Genomic DNA, 21227 nt, shown 5'->3' on the forward strand with positions numbered 1-21227 from the left:
GGTAATTACATATTGGAATTGCTTTATTGATGTAATTGGGGAATTTCCAGGATTGCGCCCCTCATAAGAATATAATCTGCATCCATGCAGAAGCACTTGCAGTGGCTACGGACTAGTCTACTTGTGTGTGTGTGTGCGCATGCACATAGTGTCTTAGTGCAGGCTTTCTGACTCTCAGAGTTAGGCAATAATGTGTCTTTCCTGTTTTCTTTATTTATGTCCTGTCAAAGGAAGGAACATTGCAAAACACTTGCATATTGCATGAATTACTGCATCCATCTGTTTATTTTAGGTAAGGTGGATTGTTCTGATGCATGTAGCCAAAAGAATGCATGTTCGCAACAACCAGAGCAGCATAGCTGGGGGTCTTCTGACCTAGTAAACAGGCACAGAAGCCTTTTTTTTTTTAATATCAAAGCTAAATTCAACAGTTTTTGCTGTGCTCCTCTGTTAAGAGGAAAAGGATGATGAAAATAAAATGGTGGACTTTTTTCCTCTGGGATGTAAATTCGTGTTGGCAGCTTTGTAATTAGCACTTCCTACCAGGGCTTGAAGTGATCTTGTTGCAGACAGTAGGAAACACAGACAGTAGGAAACACAGACTGTGTTGGCTCCAAAGACAGAGAATAATACACAGATCCTTCCTATTGTTACAGTTCAATCTTAGTCTCCTTTGTCACCAGGGATTATGCAAATAATAAAATTTGGACACTGTGCCTTTTAAATAGTATCTTTCTCTGTCTATAGTCTCAACTGAAGAAAAAACCCCAACCTTCCCCCTTTCATTCAGTAGCAGCATGTGCTGTATAGGGAAAACCAGGATGCTAAATTATAGTGTCTTTGTTTTTCTACAGCAAAAATCAAACCAGCTGTTGAGTTGCTCAGTTGTGCTTCAGTTGTCCTTTCATTGAAATGTGCATTCAGGCCCTAGAGCTACACCAAAAGTCAAAGCTTCCAACTTTCATCCTTGAGTATCAAATTAGGAAAGGAAACTGTCTTTTTATAATCACTTGTGTAAACCTTCAGCAGTAAAATTGCATTTCATTGGTCTTAATTGAAGTTGGAAACTGAGTGTTAATATGAAACCATTACACACTTGCAATGGGTCACTGGTATTCACAGCTTATCAAGCAACTGTTCCAGGTTAAAAACAGCCTTCCTCCAGCTCCTCCTTGAATTTCAAAACCCTTACAGTTGTTTGCAGAGAATTCTCTGTTTGCTTTCCATTAAGCAAAGCAACATAGTGCAAACTGGTATCTGGCTCAAATGCTGATTACCTGAAGATGCACAGTAACAGTTTGCTTAAACCAAACTGGTAAGACAGGTTTTTCTTATCTTCTGCCCTGGCTTCCTGTTTCGACTGTCCCTTCTGTGTCCATACCATGGCTGCATGGCAGTCTGAACAGGGCTTGCTTTTTAGCTGTATCATGTCCCTATGTGGCTGTATGATTGCTGGTCCTGACACAGAGGAGGAGTTGAGAAACCTTGTTCTGGGGCAGAAGAGAAAGCGGGCTGGTGGCAGCAAAATCTTAGCTCAACCTCACCTTTTTAACCTACTCCTTTAGGCTGAAGTCACCTGTGCAGGAATATATTGTAATGTTGGCTTTTTTTAATGCTTCTGGCCAGCGACAAAGCTCTAGTTTTGCACCGTGCAATACAGCTCTCCGTGTTTAGACAACGTACACGATTGTTCTGTTAAATAAAATTGATATAATGTGAATTGGCAGATGACTGGTACATCCATATGGACAGGAACAGTTGTCACTTGCTACCTTCCCTTGCGTTTTAAAGCCTAACCTCCAGTGCACTTGCAGCAGTAGGAAAACCAGTTCCAGGCTCCAGGTGGCAAGGCTGTATTTGCGCAGGGCTGTGTCCATGGAAATTAGGGTTTTTAAAAGAAGAAATCCAGAGGACTAAAATACAAACGGTTTGTTTCTGCCCGCAGTTCTGCAGTTCGGACTGGATCTGTGATTTGTTATACAGTCAGAGTAGCCCCAAGGACCCCTCCTTAGGCTGTGTTCCCATATATAGTATAAGCATTTCCATGGTGAGTCCGGTGGAAGATTTATCTGCTTCAGAAGCCTTCTGGCAGCTGCCACTAACAGATGCCTGGGGAAAGGCATTAAAATCTGCAGTCGTACTTTGCCTGGATATTCCTCTCTTCCTGTCCTTTTCACTGTATCCATGCTAATCATGGTGTCCGATAGAGTGTATCTTCCTCCATCATCCTTTCCCAAGCCTCATCAGTATTTAATATATTTAATCTCTTCTCATATGTTTGGTGTTTCTTTGCACGTTTTCTAGTTCAAGTATCTTGTTTTTAAGACAGGAGTCTGCTAAAGATTGAACAGCAGTGCATTGATGTTTCTGTTTTGTTCCTTTCCTGGTAATCCCTCTCACTCTTCTTGCTTTCTGACTGCTATTGAACAGTGGGCTGATAAAATCAGTATTTTGCTTTCTCTCTTCTGTGTGTTAATAGCTCTGCATCCCTGTGCCTGTGCAGTTAAGTGTCTTTCTTCTTTTGCATTGCTCTGTGTTTATGGCTGTTGCGTCTAACCTGTGAAATTATTGCCAGCCACTCAGGATATAATGTTCTTTTGTGGTCAACTTTCCTTTATCTGACGTTGAATAGTCTGGTATTGATAATAACCTCTTTTACTGTTTTGCTCCCATCGTTTTTCCTACATTTTGCTCTTTATCCCCCAACACTTTCTGGCTGGCCAGTTGTTGCTGGTTGCTGCTCCATGTAGCTGCTTATCACCTTTTACCTCCTTGATGCTGAGCAAATATGGCAGGCACTGAGTTTCATGCAGGTTAAGAGCACAAATGACTTGGACACCCTTCAAAGATGCATCCCTCTGTTAGGCAGCAGGATCATAGAATGGTTTGGGCTGGAAGGGACCTTAAAAGATCATCTAGTTCCAAACCCCCTGTCATGGGCAGGGGCATCTTCCACTACACCAGGTTGCTCAAAGCCCCATCCAACCTGGCCTTGAACGCTTCCAGGGATGGGGCATCCACAGCTTCCCTGGGCAACCTGTTCCAGTGTCTCACCACCCTCACAGTAAAGAACTTCTTCCTAATACTTAATCTAAATCTACCCTCTTTCAGTTTAAAACCGTTACCCCTCGTCCTATCACTACACTCCCTGTCAAAGCATCCTTCCCCATCTTTCCTGCAGGCCCCCTTTAAGTACTGGAAGGCTGCTGTAAGGTCTCCCTGGAGCCTTCTCTTCTCCAGGCTAAACAACCCCAACTGTCTGAGCCTGTCCTCATAGGGGAGATGCTCCAGCCCCCTGATCATCTTCGTGGCCCTCCTCTGGACTCACTGGAGCAGGTCCATGTCTTTCTTATGTTGGAGGCCCCAGAGCTGAATGCAGTACTGCAGGTGGGGTCTCATGAGAGTGGAGTAGAGGGGCAGAATCACCTCCTTGGACCTGCTGGCCACGCTGCTTTTGATGCAGACCAGGGTATGGTTGGCTTTCTGGGCTGCGAGTGCACATTGCTGGCTTATATTCAGTTTTTCATCCACTAATAAGCCCGCATCCTTCTCCGCAGGTCTGCTCTCAATCCACTCATTGCCCAGCCTGTATTTGTGCTTGGGTTTGCCCCGACCCATGTGCAGGACCTTGCACTTGGCCTTGTTGAACTTAATGAGGTTCACACGGGCCCACCTCTCAAGCCTGTCAAGGTCTCTCTGGATGGCATCCCTTCCTTCCAGTGTGTCGACTGCACCACAAAGCTTGGTGTGGTTGGCAAACTTGCTGAGGGTACGCTCAATCCCGCTGTCCATGTCGCCAACAAAGAAACAGTGCCAGTCCAAATACCAACCCCTGAGGAACGCCACTTGTCACTGGTCTCGACATGGACATTCGGACATCAAGCCGTTGACTGCAAACTCTTTGAGTGCGACCATCCAGCCAATTCCTTATCCACTAAGTGGTCCATCTGTCCAATCCATGCCTCTCCAATTTAGAGACAAGGATGTCTCTTGCTGTGCGCCTTCCTCACTGCCCTAAGGATCTTGAACTCCACCATTTTGTGGTCACTGCAACCAAGGCTGCCCTTCAGCTTCACTTTACCCACCAGCCCCTCCTTGTTGGTGAGAACAAGGTCCAGCATAGCAGCTTTCCTCATTGGCTCCTCTGTCACTTGGAGAAGGAAGTTGTCATCCACACATTCCAGGAACCTCCTGGATTGCTTATGCCCTGCCATACTGTCCTTCCAACAGATATCGGGGTGGTTGAAGACCCCCATGAGAACCAGGGCTTGTGAGGCTGATCCTATCTGTCTATAGAGGGCCTCATCTGCTCAGTCGTCCTGGCGGGGTGGCCTGTAGCAGACCCCCACTATAATGTCACCTGACGCTGCTCTCCCTTTAATCCTGACGCATAAGCTCTTGGTCAGCTCCTCATCCATCCCCAGGAGGAGCTCCATGCACTCCAGCTGGTCATTGACATAGAAGGTGACATGCCCTCCTTGTCTCCCCTGCCTGTCCTTCCTAAAGAGCCTGTATCCTTCCATTCCAACACTCCAGTCATAGGAGCCATCCCACCGTGTCTCTGCGATGCCAATACGATCATAGCCCTGCAGGCGTGTGCATGTCTCTAACTCCTCTTGTTGATTCCCTATGCTACTTGCATTTGCATAGAGGCATTTAAGTTGGGCCCCTGATGAAGCTGACTTGCTGGCTGGAAGTCCTTTGTGCTGCTCTTCAGGTGCTCTCCTGCTGACCTGTGATCCCTCTCCAGCCTCTGGGCATCTGTTGCTGGCACTGGCATCAAACTGGTAGCAGTGGAATGGATTGAGGTACCCCTCCCCCGGCAACTTTAGTTTAAAGCCCTCTAGGGATGAATATTTCCGTCATGATGTAAAAATGCAACTTCAAATACATCAATCCTGAAGGGGAGATGAGCCAGCAAAAACCTCAGGCTGCATTATCCTAGTTTTCTTTTCTTTGTGGGCATCTTTTCTGAACTTCTGGAAACCCTTGTCCCCCAGGCTTTTGAACTGGATCTCAAAGATGCCAAAAACCTTTTTTCTCACTGCCCTCTCTCTTCCTCATCTCTCCCCAGGAGCCCAGTGCCCTGTCTTTCTGCCATGCTTGCTAGTTTATAGCATGATAAAGTAGATAATCAGTTGGCTTTGAAAATAGCCCCTCTCTTTTGCCAGTTCTGATCCTCAGTGACTCTTGAGTTCACCTAACTGCAGAAACTGCCTACAGCCTTTGGAGAGGTCACCCAAGCATCAGATCTGGCACAGGGTGGGTCATTTGAGCATGGTCCTGGGAGCAAGGAATGGAGACCAGGACCTTCCTCTGGTAACTTCAAGCTGTTATATTAACTCAAGCTATCCCGTGTAACCTCATCTTCAGTTGCATGAAGCTGGTGATACAGCAGGAAATTAACCTTTGTCTAGGGAAGGGAGAATGCCCTTTTTGGTAGTGGTATGAATTGATGCCAAATAGGAGGAGATGTGTAATCAAGGTACAGGTTACACCTGGGAACAGGTAACACTCAGCCACTGAGTCTTAGTCATAAAAATAACTGGTTGAGGACAGCCAGAGCTGGACAGAAGGAACAGCTCTGAAAGGATTTGTTTGAGGTGTTTTTTCATTCTTTTTGTAAAAGTATAGGGAAGGGAAATTTTACATAAGTATATATAGGAGAATTTTTATATTTTTTTTTTAAAAGAGCAGCCTTGATTTTAGGTCTCTTCAAAAAGTAGTAAGACCGTGCAAGAAGGGGCCTTCAGTCTGCTTGTGGGAGTGAGTCATACTCAGGACTGTGAGGTCTTTTCTAAAGTCTTATGTGCTGAAGTCATGCACTGCTATTTCTTGCACAATGGTAGATTCTCTGTGTTTCTGTGTCTGTTAACCTAGCCAATCCTCAGCCTAGTGTTTCCCAGGACTGTGGAAGTGTCTATGATTAGACCACTAGCTATTTCCCTTTCAGTATCTCTATAACATGATGTTCACTGCACATTGAATGGAATATACTCTTGTGGTCCTTTTTTTTTTCTGTAACTAGATAGATCAAGAAAAATTAAACGCACAGTCTAAGCTGTTTTACCATTCAGTTATTCAGATGCGTTCTTCCAGCAAGTGGAGTAAATACAGACGGGAGTAAGTCTGGCTGCCCTCCTTTCTTAAGTCTGTCATATATTTTTGGTGAAAGGGAGAATACTTTGGCCACACATTGAAGTGAAAAGCTACTTCACAACCGATACAAGCTGAAATAAGAGCTGTATTGATCAGTGAATTGGCTCCAAAAGGTAGCTTCAGTCCTGCTGCTTCACTAAGATAATTAATGTTGTTTTATTTTTTTACTGTGAACAGTACATTCTTCTTCGAAATCCACACAGGTTGTTGATTTTCTTCTTTTTTTTTTTTTTTTTTTTTATGTTTTTCTCCCTTTTCCACCAGAATGGAGTCATGTCTGGATTGATGCAAATGCTGCTTCTGAAGGTTTCTGCTCACATCACAGAACAGCTGGGAATGGCCCCAGGAGGAGAATTCAGGGAGGCTTTCAAAGAGGTGCAAACTTGAAATGGTTTTTCTGAGGTCAAAATACTGGCCTTTTGCTCCCAGAGTCAAACTAAATTAAACCAGTTGTTAGTGACTAGAAAAGAGCACTCTGGCCATACTTGTGCTAAAGCCTATGAAGTAGTAAAAATCATCTTCCGCTTCAAAGTGTACTCAAAAGTACAGAGGTTTGTAGCCCTAAGTGGCATGAAAGCAACTCCAAAAAGGCTTCAAATGGTATGGGTTTTTCCTGATATTTCTGATGGCATTTGTTTTCAGTAATTATTTATTTTGTTCCTGTTAAATAATTGTTTTTGAATTCTGGATATGGATCCTGGTCCCACTGTTGGTGGTGTCAGGGTTTCAGGCTGTGAAAACCAGCTCTAAAGCATTAATGAGATCTAACACATTCATCTAGAAAGATTGGTTGGGGAAGTGAAATATCTGACTGGTCTGTTAGTCCTATCTGGTCTTTTAACATTCCCTTTTGTACTACTGCCAGCTTTGATACTGGGAAGTAAATAGTAGCTGGACTTATACTGTGTATCACAGCTACTCTTGTTTTTGTCTGGAAATACTGAGACACTATTTTCAGTGTATGTATCGACCTTGCAGAATGTAGTAAGGAAATCTGAGATAATGTAGCTGTTGAAGAATCTGGAATAATTTGGTGTATTTATCCTTAATAAAAAGAAAATGTTTCAAGGCTTATTTTCCTGAGCATTCTAGACCAGAGTGAAACATTTTAAGTGGGAAAGAAAAAAATATATATATTAGCTTTGTCCTGTTCTAAAGTAGTTGTTTGAAATTTTTAAACAGGTATGCATAGGAAAGAATTTTCTAGAAATTCTGTACTGTGCTGAAATTTGTCAGTCTAAGCTACAGCAACGTCTCACCTTGCATTGTCGTGTGGTATCTGGCATCACTTCTTGTTTCATAAGCTCCTTCTTGAATATATTTTAATATGATAAACTGATAGGTTAGTGATCCTGACAAATCCTTGGTAAAAGCGAAATGACCACAGTTGTTTCACCCTCGACTTTATTCAGACCCAGATAGATACTGAGGCCCATCTGTTCACCTTAAGTAGTCATAAACAGAAGCTTTCTGCTTTGGTAATAGTAACCTAAAGAGTGTAGCATTACAACTTAATGTTTTTACTGTAATACCTACTGCATCTTGTAGCTGATGAATTCCTTTATGAAGTAGTATTTTGGAAATTTTATTTACTGCAAAGCCAAAATATTTTTTTGATGTTGAAGTATGACACTACTTGCTCTTTTTTAAGATGCCTTATATAACACAATAAAACAAATTTTCTCTTAATAAGGATGTACTGTGCTGCAGTATGAAATGTTGACTCGCGATTTGTATCTTCTTTCAGGCCAGTAAAGTACCTTTCTGTAAATTCCATCTTGGAGACCGACCCATCCCTGTTACATTTAAGAGAGCAATTGCTGCACTTTCTTTCTGGCAAAAAGTCAAGCTTGCCTGGGGCCTTTGCTTCTTATCTGACCCAATCAGGTATGAATAAGCTTGCCACGTGTTTATCGGGGTGAATTGTTCAATTCTTCAGTTTGACTTTAGTACAAGCTGGAAGTCCTCGGTACCCAGCCTGATGCAGTGAAACTTGAAGTTGGTGAGAAGGATAAATATACAAACTACCCTGCAATAATCCATATTTTTGAAAAGAAAGCTGGCTTTCTGATCGTATTCCAGCTCTTCCTTTAATTGTTTTTTGATACATTACTTCCAGGTGAAATGAGAGATTCGGTGCTGGAGAATTCCTAGTGTACTTAAGAAAAAAACTTTATTTTTTTATTTTTATGCTGAAAATAAAATCTTTCCCACTACTGTGTGTGGATATTATAAATAGAAGAGAGTAGGGCCTCGGTATGCTAATTTATACCTCCTTAAGATTTCCAAAGGACATGGGCCTGCTGTGCTGTCACATCCGGATCAGGACAGCTTGAGAACTGAATCTGCTGTCTGAGCAGATTTTTGGAACAAGAGAAAATGCTTGAAGTCTGTGGACAACATGTGGACTCTTAACGACTATTGCCTTTATACAGGGACATTGTTAGGAACTTTTGCCTTACAGTAATATTTCTCAGACAGCTATTCTCTTGCTCAATTTGTTTTCCCCTGCCCTTCAGAGACATCCCTGTGCTTCCTCTTTTCACAAGTAGGTGTGCGATAACTTGCTTGAACTGGGTGAGAACACATGCACAGCTGTCCTTCTAAATTCAGTCCGCTCCTATGAGACTCACAGTGGTGGGAGGCTTGCCAGAAATGGGTTCCCTGTGCACGTGGTCCCTGAATCTCAGTGCTGCTCTCGTACCCTATGACCAGAGCTCTGCACAGCTCATGAAGTGATCTGTGGCATTTTTTCCAGGCTTTTAAAATTGGGCCAGGGTTCAAACTGTAGTCTGGTCAGTCAGACCTTCTGTTTTCCAGTTTTAGCATTTACTTAATTGTCCTTTCCTGTAAATACTTGCTGTTACATTGATCTGTAAAATGAGTTTGACCCTCTTTCAATCCATTAACTACAGTTCATGTGCAAAGTAAGTTTTCTTATTTACTAGTCTAATACCAGCATGAAACTATTTGCAGGCTTTTGGAGGGCATTGGAGGATATATTTCTCTGCAACTTCTCCCATTCTTTTATCCATCCTAAGAACATTTTGGTTTTCAACTGCAATATTAAGAGAATTACAGTATATGCACACTAGCTTCCCACTGAAGCTTGGACGTGGCATCTCAGTTGTCGTACAATTGATTTATTTGCTACATTGATTTTGAAAAGTAATGTGTGGGTAGGGGCTGAAAAGGAAAGATGTTTATAATTGGGAAGTTGTTGGGGGAGGGGGGTATTGTGCACCCAGCTGTCAACATGAGATTCTACAGAAAATGGAGTAATAATTCAGCATCAAATTTGTGTCAGTCTGATAGTTTTTCTATGATCTGTTGAAAGCTAGCAATGCATTTCTTCTTTTGGTTGTCCCTGTTGACATTCGTAGTGTCCTTTTGATCTTGGAAAATAAAGAAAGCACGTTTGGCATCATTTGTCAGTAGACAGTGATGCAAAACCAGATGATTCTGTTGCCACAAACTATGACTGTGCCACAGATGTGGGTGCAAACAGAAGGTTAACAGCACCTATAAAAAATATAAAAACTCCTGCAGTTTTTATTTATTTCCAGCCCATTTCCTAGTCTTCTGTTCAGAGAATTTATTTATAACTTTGACTTCCCTGTTGAAGACCTGTGATTGACACTAGGAACCTGCAGAACTTTCCATCCCCTCAGACTGTGCATGGTGTGCTTTTTTTGTTCCTTAAATAGAGCGTCCGTGTGTTCAGTGATCAGATCTGCTCCCTTGGGAGTGCTCTGTGTTGCCTCTTCTAAGCTTACTAATGTACACTGAAAGTGGGGCACCACAAAAACTATTTCCTTTGAAGCTGTAGTGCTTTTGCTCAGTTGAGTTGTCAGCTTTCAAACTAGGACGGGTGAAAATCCACTAGCACTGCCTTAAGGCAAGTGACCTTTCTTTTTTCCCTTTCCCTTACTGTAGAGGCACTGTTAGGTACCCAGTTTTACAGGTTTAGGGAGTTTGTTTTGCTTCTGAAGAGAACTGGGAGAGGAGAACTGAAGTGTGTGCGTTTATGTGAAGAATGTGTATAATACCCAATTGTTTTTATTCATTGGTTTGTCTGTATTGGGCTTTAAAAGCATAACAGATACTGAGAAAACTTACCTTTCTTTCAGTAAAGATGATGTGGAGAAATGCAAACAGAAGGATTTACTGGAGCAGATGATGGCAGAAATGATTGGAGAATTTCCTGATCTTCATCGAACGATTGTCTCAGAACGAGATATTTACTTGACCTACATGCTGAAGCAAGCAGCAAAACAGATAGAACTACCTCGAGCTTCAGAAAGTAATTGGTTTAAAGCAGATATCATAACCAGCAAGGTGTTCTTTGTGTACTAGTCCAAGGTTCAGTTCTTCTCAGGAACTCTGGGATGTTCTGTTCATGTGTGCCACATGTCACATAAGATTACAGTGCTTAAAAAATTAAACAGGGATATTACTCCTCTGTTGCAACCACCTATAGAAGTAAAGAATTTTTGTAGAGCAGTAGACTCCAATTGTGATTCCTTTCTCATTGTCCCATTTAAAACTGGAAAATACTAATTAGCCGGACAACTTTTTCAAAAGGCAGGCATCTGGTATTACAGCACAGGACAGTCTTATGTTGCCTATCTCACTTCCACCTTGTTACCTTAACAAATTCATTGTCATTACTAGCTGCTCAGAAACACATTTCTTGCTTGAAACGTGACTGCATGTTTCAGGAAGGTATAAGCATACAGTATAACTGCATTTCTCTAATCTTTGGAAGTACTTTGCTGCTGTATGTGATCTGCATGCCCTTCCTATATATAAGCATACTGAGGTATGGGTTACCTCTTATTTGCTGTCTTAAGATACTGTTTGTAATCACTTGAGTGCAGACCTCTGGCACTGTCTTGTGATTGAAAAAATAGCAAGGGGATTGCACTTGTGTTCTTGTACATCCCTTGCCTAATATTACCTCAATGCTGCCTTCATAAAGTTTGTCCAAACATACAGTATTTCCTGTTAGCTCAGTTGATATGACTGGAAGAGGCACAGGTGCATTCAGTTACTTGGTCCAAAGAGCAGGCTGAAAATTTAGTTCTATTGTTGGTCCTGGCTGGGTCGTGAGCCACAAAAGGAATTGTTTAGCAATTCCCTGCTCTCGCCCTCCCCCTTACACCTACCTTCTTAAACGCTCAGTCTCTGGATCACTGGTTTAGTGAATGCCTGTGAAACTGGAAGGGGTTTATATGCATTATGAAGGACTTGGAAGGTGGGACCATAAAAGACAAGAATGTGAGGGGCTACCTGACTAATAGTCATGTGTCTCAGTCTCTTAGTTAACAAGAGACAATACCAGAGACAGTTTTGTTTAGAAGCTGTGCATTTATATTACAGACATACGATCTGTTCTATGCATTCATGCTCATGAGAGGCAAAATGAAAAAAGGGGGGGGGGGGGGGGAAGACAAATCATATACTTAAGATTCGTAGTAAAATACAAAACCCCACAATTCAAATGAGCAGAAATAGGGCATCATCACCATTGTTCAAATCATTTGCTATTGTAGGCAAGGCCAAAGAAACAATTTGGAAAAAGTGTATAATAGTTCTAGAGTTTTCAATACAGTTTTGTTTCATTTTGGGGGACCTGCTTTTCAAATTTTTTTACTTATTTCTGGAAAAACCAAGGGTGGATATTTAAAGCAAGACAAGTGGAACTTAAATTTTTATATTTATTTATTATATTTATGTATAATTTTCCCCATAGGAAAGCAGCCTGATTACTATCACTTAGAAAGTTTTCTGTGAATTATTTTTATCGCGGTGTGGTGCCATTTTTTCATTGAGGGAGAGGTAATCCCAAAACTTTCAGGAACAACATTTTCACTTCCACTGGGTGTTGTGGAATTTGGATGGTAGATGAGAGGTGAGGGTGGGAGCTGGCACATGTTGCAGTGGTCTAATGATGACTGGCTAGCTGCTGCACACAAATGGGATGGGTTTCGCTGTTACTTGCTGAGGGCAGATCTGTAACAGTAAACTTAACAGGGGCAGGCATGGTCTCAAGTGCTGTTCTCTGATTGTTCATTCTGCTTGTTAGCCCAGGTCTTGTCACAGTTTGGATGTGTGCCAGCTGCCACTGTCCAAAGTGGTGGAGAAAGCTCTCTGTTCAGGAGACAGCAAAGACCAAGGCTGTTCCTGATAAGCAGTATAGAAACATGACTCACACAGGGAAGGAAAGAAATTAATTTAGCTTGCATCTGCTGAGCCTCTCACCCTGAGGCTGGGGTATGAGCCCTGGCCAGGTCTGTTTACCGAAACAAATGTTTCCTGAAAATCCAGAAACCATGCTGATTTTCTTTAGACTTTCAACATAAGAGGCAGTAGGTGAGATGAGTATTAACTTTTAGTATGTAACAGTTTTAATATCTGGTAGAAGAGTCCCCTACCTCTTGGAAAATTCCATTTTGTCATCTCACACATTAGCTGTTTATTTATAGCTTGAAATTAGTTGGTTTACTGATGTGTTCCTTTTCCTCCATCTCTCTTTCAAGCTGAACCTAGAAAATATATCCCAGCTGTTGTAGTTGGTGTTGTTGGGATGGGTCATGTACCTGGAATTGAAAAGAACTGGAACTCTGACTTAAACATCCAGGAAATAATGAGGTAACAGTCTTCCTTTCCTACGTGTTGATGTAACAGCTTCTCTTGCTAAAAGACAGCAATAATTGGTTTGTTGGGGTGGTTTTTTGGTTGTCCCAGCTTGAAGAAACTTCACTACTGTCATCCCTGCCCTGTCAGCTCACTGCTTGCTGTGCAGTCCTTGCAGATTGTGCTTACAGCAAAGGAAAAGAAAATATCAAAGGAAAAAAGTAAATAGTTGGATATCAAGGGAAGTAGAGATGAGAAGGTGCCCATGTCTAGAAAGAAAATTCATTAATCCACATTTAAGGCTTTTAAAACAAGAATTCAAACAAGGGCTGTAGAAGATCATGAAAACAAAACCAGGCTTCCAGCCTAGCTTAGGTAAATATAAACTGTTGGATTCAAAGCTTTTGTTGTGTAAAGATGCTGCTGGCTCTGGCAAGCTTACTATCACAGTTGCTCATAGCCTGTTTTTAACTGTATATATATTTAAGTAATAACATGTTTTAATGCATATACCTAAATATGGGCTGATTTAAGCCACGTATCTGGTGAACTCTCACTCCAAAGTAGCTATTAAAATAGATGTAAGTGCTTTGTAAAAGAAGGAATTGAAGAACTAAAATCTTCAGACTATGTGTATCCTATAAAGCCACAAAGGTCAGGACTTTAGAACTGTAGGAGGGATTATAGTACAACCTGGTAGTACTGGTCTGCCGTGGCTTAGGATAATAGAGCCTTTCCAATATTGGCACTTTAGCTTATCACATCTGTTTACTGTGTTTATGTGCACCTCATCTCTTCAGAGGCTCTGAAAAACAGAAAAGACTGTGCCCCAACTAAACAGTGTATTTAGGCACTAAAATATGATTTAGAGAGATTTTTGGTATCTGGATGCAAGAATGCAATGTACAGAAGCCCTGCCTAGCCATTTATAAATCTTTTTCAAGGCTAAGCCTCGCCTGGAGTCACAAACTAGATGTCCATATTCCTCTGCACCCTCGCAAATAACTGTAAAATGAGGTTGCCCAAATCCGTATGGTTAATGTTGCTGCATCATTGACATTGCAGAACTGAAGAGCCGAAAGCCTGATTACATGTCTTCAAGTAGAGGGTCTTTTTCATCAAAGTTTAGGCTCTTCAACTTGATTGTCTTTACCGTGCCGGTGCCATAACTAAGGGGAATGGTTACCAGTATCTTTCATAAGACATTAATATTGCATTAATTTGACTTTTCTAAAATAATATGAAGCAAATTATGTTCATAAGATTACTATATTTGAGACTCATTTCTCCTTAAACTTTTTTTACCCCTCATGCTGTTGCACTGCAGTTGCAGAGCAGAGTTACAGGGTTTTTTTGTATGTTAATGGTTGTCACGTCTCTAAAGTGAAAAGTTTTTAAGACTTTTACAGGTACTTAGTTAGGTTTTACAAGTTCCAAAGCGATCCTGGAAATCGTCTGGACGGAAGCATATACATTTCTTAGGCTTCCAATTTTTAAGTTCATGCATTGAACCTGACTTTGAGCAGACCTTACTATTTGCTTCAGATTATGAATTGATTTTTTTAAATTGCACAGAGGACTGGAATTGAGAAACAATAGATAGAGAAGCATGTAAGAAGGTGTAAAGGGATGCCTTTACCCCATTCTTTGTTCGGTGTGTATGCTTTTTTAAAACTCTTCCTGTATATTCCCTTAATATGGAAAATCTTACCGGTACTAATTTCACTCTAGTTTGAGCACATGGACCTAAACTCAGTCTAGTTGTATCCTAATCTCAGTGCATCTAACCTGGTTTGAGTGTGCCCGTAACGTTTTTGCACTGCTGTAACTGACTGCTTCTGAATACATTAGGAACATTTTCTAGATACAAATAAATGAGAATTTGTGGCTTCTTTGAAACGACATGCAGAGACCTGTCCGTCCCCTGTGAGAGGATTATCTTGAGTTGCAGTGTAGGCATGCTGTGGGTGCAGGGCCAGCTGAGGTACTGCAGAGCCTGTTAGTGAAGGGGCAGGGCTACATATCCATGTGACTGTGCTTTCAAAGCCAGCTTTATTTTGAAGGTAATATTAACAGCTTGCTTTGTACACTAAGTTAATAAGACTGCTTGAAGGCAGGGGTAGACCTGGTGTGCCTGTTGTCCTTTACCCTCCGGCTTCCAGGTGGCCAGTGCAGAGACTTCCAAGTGGCTCTGTGGAGATCTCAAAGCCAGCAATACCTGCCAGACTGGGGACAGCTTCGTGGGAAGCCTCTCTGATTTGTCTGCACTGTCCTCTGTGGAGCTCCGGAGGCCAAGAACGCCGCAGGGGCTTGGCTTCCGCACGCTGGGAGCTGTAGCTAGGCTAGTAAGCCTGCCCGGCATCCAGGGGTACACCTTGCTGAAACACCCCTCTGAATCTGCACAGGGGCCAGCCTGGCTCCAGACTTGCTCCTTCTGGCTGCACAAACCTGACCAGGTCCTGACACACCTTATGCAGAATATCCAAGCTCTGTTTTCCTCCATTACCCTGAATGACAGCGAGTTGACTGTACAGGCGTTGCACTTAGGCTGTGTCCTGTCTTTCTTCTGACTTTTGTCTCTGCAGAGATACGCATATTAACATTATAAACAGTTTGACAAACAACATTAACTTCTAGTATTCTTCAAGAGTCTTGATGTTGTCTTAGTTACTTTGATAGGGTGATGGGCAAGTCAAGGTCCATAGGCATTAAGAGTGGCGTCATACATAAGTGGAAAAAGCTTTATTATTGTTGTTACTATTTAATTTGGATGTAGCCCTTGAACATGAAAGAATACACTGTTCCCTCATGACACATCTGTTACCTGGAAGTCTCCTGCACTGTAAGGGAGAAGGGGAGAAAAGATCCTTGTTTTGATTGGAAAATGCCTGTTCTTTCCAGCTATGCAGGTGTTAACGTTGTTTTATATCTTTTGCTTCAGTGTGCCTCCTCCATCAGCGTCAAGTAAGATTTTCAAATTTGTCATAAAAGCAACAGTTTTTGGACTGATGGGATATGGCTGCTACCGAATAGGTCAAAGGACGGTTCAGTTTATTCTCTCGATGCCAGCAGCACAGAGCTATCTTCAGAAGCTGACAGAAATAAGGTCTCAGCATTGAACATCAAGTGGAGGCACTATGGGAAGAAGGTGGCTGAAAAAGGGTGATAGAGGCAACAAATGTGAACTGGACTGAAAGAAGAGCGAGTTGAGGATTCTAGTCAGAGATGATTGATGCTGAGCAATGCCGAGTTGCTGTATAATAAAAGATTTGATACTAAAGTTACACCAGCTATGATCTAATAAATAGGTTTGATTCCTGGTAAGTGTGTTGCATGAAACCACGTGATTCCAGATTGAGGTAAAAGAAATATGTACACAAATATATATATTATATGTACGCATACTGTATATATAATATATATTACTGATGATATAGTACAGACAGCTTAAAGAGTGTATGTTCATTAATTCTTTTCCAGAGGAACAGAACAACAGAAAGTAACCTAATTGGCTGCATCTGCTCCGAAGTTCAGGGATGCTTGTCTTGAGTGATTCTTTGCTTTTTTCCCTTGGGTATAATAATACCTAGTGGTCATTTCTGGTGCCAGACACTTTTACACGTTATTTAGAAGGACATCTTCTCAATGTGTGTTTTATACTTAAAACATTTAGGCTTTTTTTAAACTTAAGAGCTTTCCAGAAATTTCAGAATTGTACAGGCTGTCATACGTACACTGCTCAAATTTTTTACAAGCCTTACTGAAGAACAGGAACGTTGCCTTTAGATTGCATCCCTTGTTACCACCACCAGTTGAATTGTCTTTCTCCTGCATAGAGAACGTATAGCCACACCATCAGAATGCAATGTGGTTTGTGTCAGATGTTTACAGGACACTCTGTTCCTTTAGATTAGCTTATTTAAACTGTATTATTTAGCCAAATCCTGCTGGATTCAGTATTGTAAATTTAAGAGACTAGAACTACTGTACAATTTCCTTTTGTTTCTCATACAATTTACTTTTGTTTCTCAGACCTTTCATTATTGGGACAAGAAGTCTGGAATTGATAGCACCTGCCCCTCATTTTTGATACATGAAAGTATTTTATTTATCAATGTAATTTCTCAGTGGATGAATGTTTTAATCTATTTAATAGAAAAGCAGTGTTCAGTTTAGTTTTTCAAACTAGCTGTAGCATTTTATTTGGATTACCTGCTATTTATACATAGAATTATGGGTACTTCAAACTGCTGTGATTTTCTTAATTATCCAGGACAGCCATCCATCATCAATCTTTTTTTTTTTTTTTTTTTTTCTCTAATCCTAGGTTCATATTTCATAGGAATTTTTTTGGTACCCTTTATACAGGATTGTCAATGATTGTAAAGTGCCCTCTGCCATCAGCTAGTCCCAGTTCAACAATACAAGTAACTGTAACTGTCATATCAAAGTTTTAACCTGATGTATTTGAATGGAAGAGTCCCATTTGCTCCTCAGGCTCATACACCGTTGCTCATTGCGTAAAGTGAAGTTTTTATCTGTATTGATTTCTTTTGGGAATGAAAGATAGGAACCAGTGTGTGAGGCAGGAGGAGGAAAAGGTGATGTGTTTTGTGTTTCTTTGTTGTTTTCAGTTGGTTCAATAAAATCAACAAACTGCTTCTAGTAGGGTGTATTTCCAAAGCCTTGTGTTGGAAATTGTCCCATAGTCTATTGTTTGCTGAAAGTATGTACATGTATCTTCTGTGCAGTGTTGTCTCTTTCAAGCTTTTTATATGAAATTAAGGGTCTAAATGCTCCTCTCTGTGATGGCATTGACTTTACTGGGAGCTGGTCTGTCCATGCAACCTGATGCTTTTCTGCCTTGCACTTTGAAAATTTTATGAGTTCCAGTGCAGCAAATCATTTAAGTGCATGTTTATCTTTAAACCTATTAAAACTAACCCGATCCTGCAGAGCTCTTAAGATGATGCTAGGTGCTTTTCTGGATCTGGGCCTTACAGTTGTGCAGGGAATAAACCTTAGCAAATGAGAATGGCAGCAATTCACACTTCTAGGACACAAAGTGTAAATGATAATATAGAATATAGTAGAGGCGGGTCCTTTTATTTTCCATCTATCAGTGCTTAAGAAACCACCAGCCATCTCTAGCAAGTAGAAAAGCAGCATTTGTAAACAATTTATAGAAGACTAGAGTGACTGCCTGAATTTTGATTCCTGATTTTTTTTTTAAAGGTTTAATGTATTGTTTACAATTAAGCAGTCCTATTTTAATAATTCTATTACATTTTATGTACATTTTTAAAAGATGAAAACAAAAGCTTAAGCTCATTCTTCTCCTGGCTTTACTGACATACCAAAATATTGTTTTGTTCATTGTTTTTTTGAGAATTTTTAGCTGGTAGAATTCAATATATTGATGTTTTGCTTTAAGTTATCTACAGATTTTTAAGGTATCTGCAGATATTTTAAAAGTTCTGTAGATCTTTGATATCTGTGCTCAGGTAATTTTACACAAAGGAAAACAAATCTAAGGTAAATTTTAGATATGAGCCTTAAACTTGGGTGGGACTAATGCTAAATGATTGTCATGGAGCATTCTTGCAGATGTAATCTTTTATGCTTTTTAGCCAGAAGTGATTACCATGTAAGTTGTCCGTTCATTATTCAGTTATTCTCTCCAGTTAATACCTTATGCCTACTGTTTCACTCTTTTTTTAATGAAACATATCAGCAGATTCTTCAAGGAGCCTGTTTGCGGACAGAGAATTTGCGATTTATCTTCCCACTGTTGCAGACTGGCAGATCATATGCATGCACTGTTTACTCAGTGGCGCTGGAAAGCCTGATGAATTTGCAGAACTAACAGTCCTATGAATCCATACACGAATGCTCAATGTTGTATATTCAATGTGTTGTACTGTTTATGTAACATAATCAGTGTTTTAGGTCCATTCTTTTCTGTTCTAGTCAGTCTTTTCAGTGTTAACAGCATCCTGTAAAATTTATGTTGAATTGTCCCAGCCCCACCTCAACCTTATGAAGCCATATTGTATTTTTTTGGTGACATGTACATCTGTTTTATGCATTTGTACATGTGATGTAAATTTGAAGTATTTTTAACAATGTGTGCCTTTACTCGAAAGTGATTTAAAGTAAACAGCAGTATGTTCTATGATATAAAAAATAAAATATTTTAACCACCATTTCTGTTGAAGGCATTTGTTTTCCTTATTAATCAATATTTTTATTGAGAACAAACACTGGTTATCTAGACCTAGTACATGATAATTTCGCCATCTGACGCATTTTTCTGAATGTCAGTTGGAGTAAATACCTCCCACTGAGGGGCATCTCAGTGTAATGTTGAAGTAGGGAAACTGGTTTCTCAACCTACCATATGCAATTGGTTGAGAGAAGAAAGGATGAGTTTCCCCTGCCCTACTAAACATGCAGGGAGACTGACTTCTCAACGTGAGTACCTAAATTCAAAGTCCAGAGTTAGGCATGGTGAGTTGACTTGTTGTTGTTGTTGTTGTTGCTTTTCTTTTAATGTCTCTCCAGTGCTCAGTTGTGCAAGGAGCTGATGGCCTTAGTCCCAGTCCAGTGAAGCGCTCAGACACTGGCCTAACATCAGGCACAGTCACTTGTGCTTACAGTGCTGGCTGCTGCATGGGAAGTAAATACCCTTAGAGTGGAAAAGATATTGAATTAGTTGCAAAGAGTTTAATCTTTCAAACTGAGCTAGCTAAATCAATGTGACCATTACTTTTTTTAAAAAAAAGCTAATAATAAAAAGACCCTATATTCATACTGAAAGTAAGTATATATCATAAGCTATATTCCATACAGATAGTCTGCTGATGGTATACTTTGTCAATCAGTGCTCCATACTTTTTGATTGTATGCGTGTGAAGCAAAGTGCAGTCCTGTTTTCCTTGATCAGGCAAACTTCCCTTCAGTTGCACTTGGAGCTGCATCTGCAAAGGAGTGCTGGGTAAGCCATTTAGGTGGAAGAAAAAAATTTTACATACTGTAGTCAAATACCATCCATGGGACTGGCAGATGACATGCTGCACAGCACATGAGCTATCGAGCAGTGCTCAGTCAGGCAGCCTCAGTTTGCACACCTGCACACGGAAGGCAGCTGCCTGTTCGCGGAGTGTATTGTTCACCAGTGTTACATGCATACTGCTGGCCTAGGTCATGTTTGAGATATCTTTTCTATACCAAATACCGAACCAAATTAAAAAATTTATTTTTGAGGTGGATTAATATTGCCCAGATTTCCATTGGAAGCTGTTTTTCTGTGTGTGTATTGTAAAACATCTAAAAGGCACTGAGAAATATATCAAGTTATCTCAAAGTGCCAGGCAGTAGTGGGAACTACACATGGAAAAGAAACAACACACTTGTCACTTGTGTAACTAAGATACTCATGTACGTATTTTCCTGTTTCTTTCTAAAACTGAAATAAACTTTAATTTTAGACTTGAGTGTTTTGAGATTGATTTTTTTTTTTTCCAAAGATTGGGGGGGGGGTTAAGTATTTGCAGGAGAAGGGTCACTTTTCTGGCTCTGACTGATGGACAGACTTCAGTGTGGTGCTGAGCCCTTTCACTTGGCTGTGGAAATGTGCATGAAAGACATCAACCACTGGACACAAGTGGCTCCAAAGATAGGAAGCTGAAATCAGTCTACTGACTGTTCAGGTGAAAAAATACAACTGCTGCGCATGTCCCTGCAGCAGCAGTTTTTTTGTGTCCATTTGTATGTGAAGGAGAACAGGGAATAGCTGGAGCAGCTGTCCTATTCGGCAGGTTGTAGCTGAAGAGCCTGGCAGGGGCTTGTCTTATCTGCTCCCTTGTCACTTGCCTTCTGCAGTCTAACCAATGGGGAGCAAATGAAGCTTTCTATACTCCAGGGAGGCAACAGCAGCAAAGATGGGGCTAGCCTCATCCTCGCTCCTGGTGTAGGGAAAAGGGCAGCAACTGTGGGCATGAGTGCCCTTTTCCATCTTTGGGTCCCTGCCACCTGGCTCTGGCTCCTTCTCAGGTAGCTCTGTGGTAGGGGCAGCTGTGGCAGAACGCAAACACTTGCTTCTGCTTGTCTGATGTTTCAGCTGTTGGTTCATTTAGTACTGTACAGCAAAGCTCCAGTGGTGATCATGTGAGGCAGGGAAAAGATGCATGCTACCACTTTCACACTTGCCTTATCCAAGATACTTGGTGCTGATACATCAAGACCAATGCATGAGGGAAAGTGGAAAGACTCAGACTTTAAAAAAATAAAAAAAGCTCTGTTATATGCTTGGAAAATGTTGTGTCTCCTCCAAACTAAGTGACATTCTTTCAGTGGTAAAATGTCCCTGCTTTTGGCTACAGAGATGAGCCACAAACTGGGCAGAGTAATTAAGAGTGACATTTGGA

The 21227-nt window shown here is 41.0% G+C and overlaps 1 protein-coding gene across 8 annotated transcripts in view; it reads left to right on the forward strand.

The window, feature by feature from the left end:
* Positions 1-20294, forward strand: part of TRABD (TraB domain containing) — a 39619-nt gene extending 19325 nt beyond the window's left edge. For all 8 annotated transcript variants that reach the window (XM_030015351.2, XM_030015353.2, XM_030015352.2 and 5 more), the window contains 5 exons: positions 6424-6534; positions 7907-8046; positions 10290-10462; positions 12702-12813; positions 15740-20294. In XM_030015351.2, the coding sequence (XP_029871211.1) occupies positions 6424-6534; positions 7907-8046; positions 10290-10462; positions 12702-12813; positions 15740-15917 (714 nt within the window). In that variant the 3' untranslated portion in view covers positions 15918-20294. The remainder of the gene's footprint in view (positions 1-6423; positions 6535-7906; positions 8047-10289; positions 10463-12701; positions 12814-15739) is intronic.
* Positions 20295-21227: the final 933 nt, after the last annotated feature.

This window comes from Aquila chrysaetos, chromosome 5 (assembly GCF_900496995.4).
Source record: "Aquila chrysaetos chrysaetos chromosome 5, bAquChr1.4, whole genome shotgun sequence".
NCBI lineage: Eukaryota > Metazoa > Chordata > Aves > Accipitriformes > Accipitridae > Aquila > Aquila chrysaetos.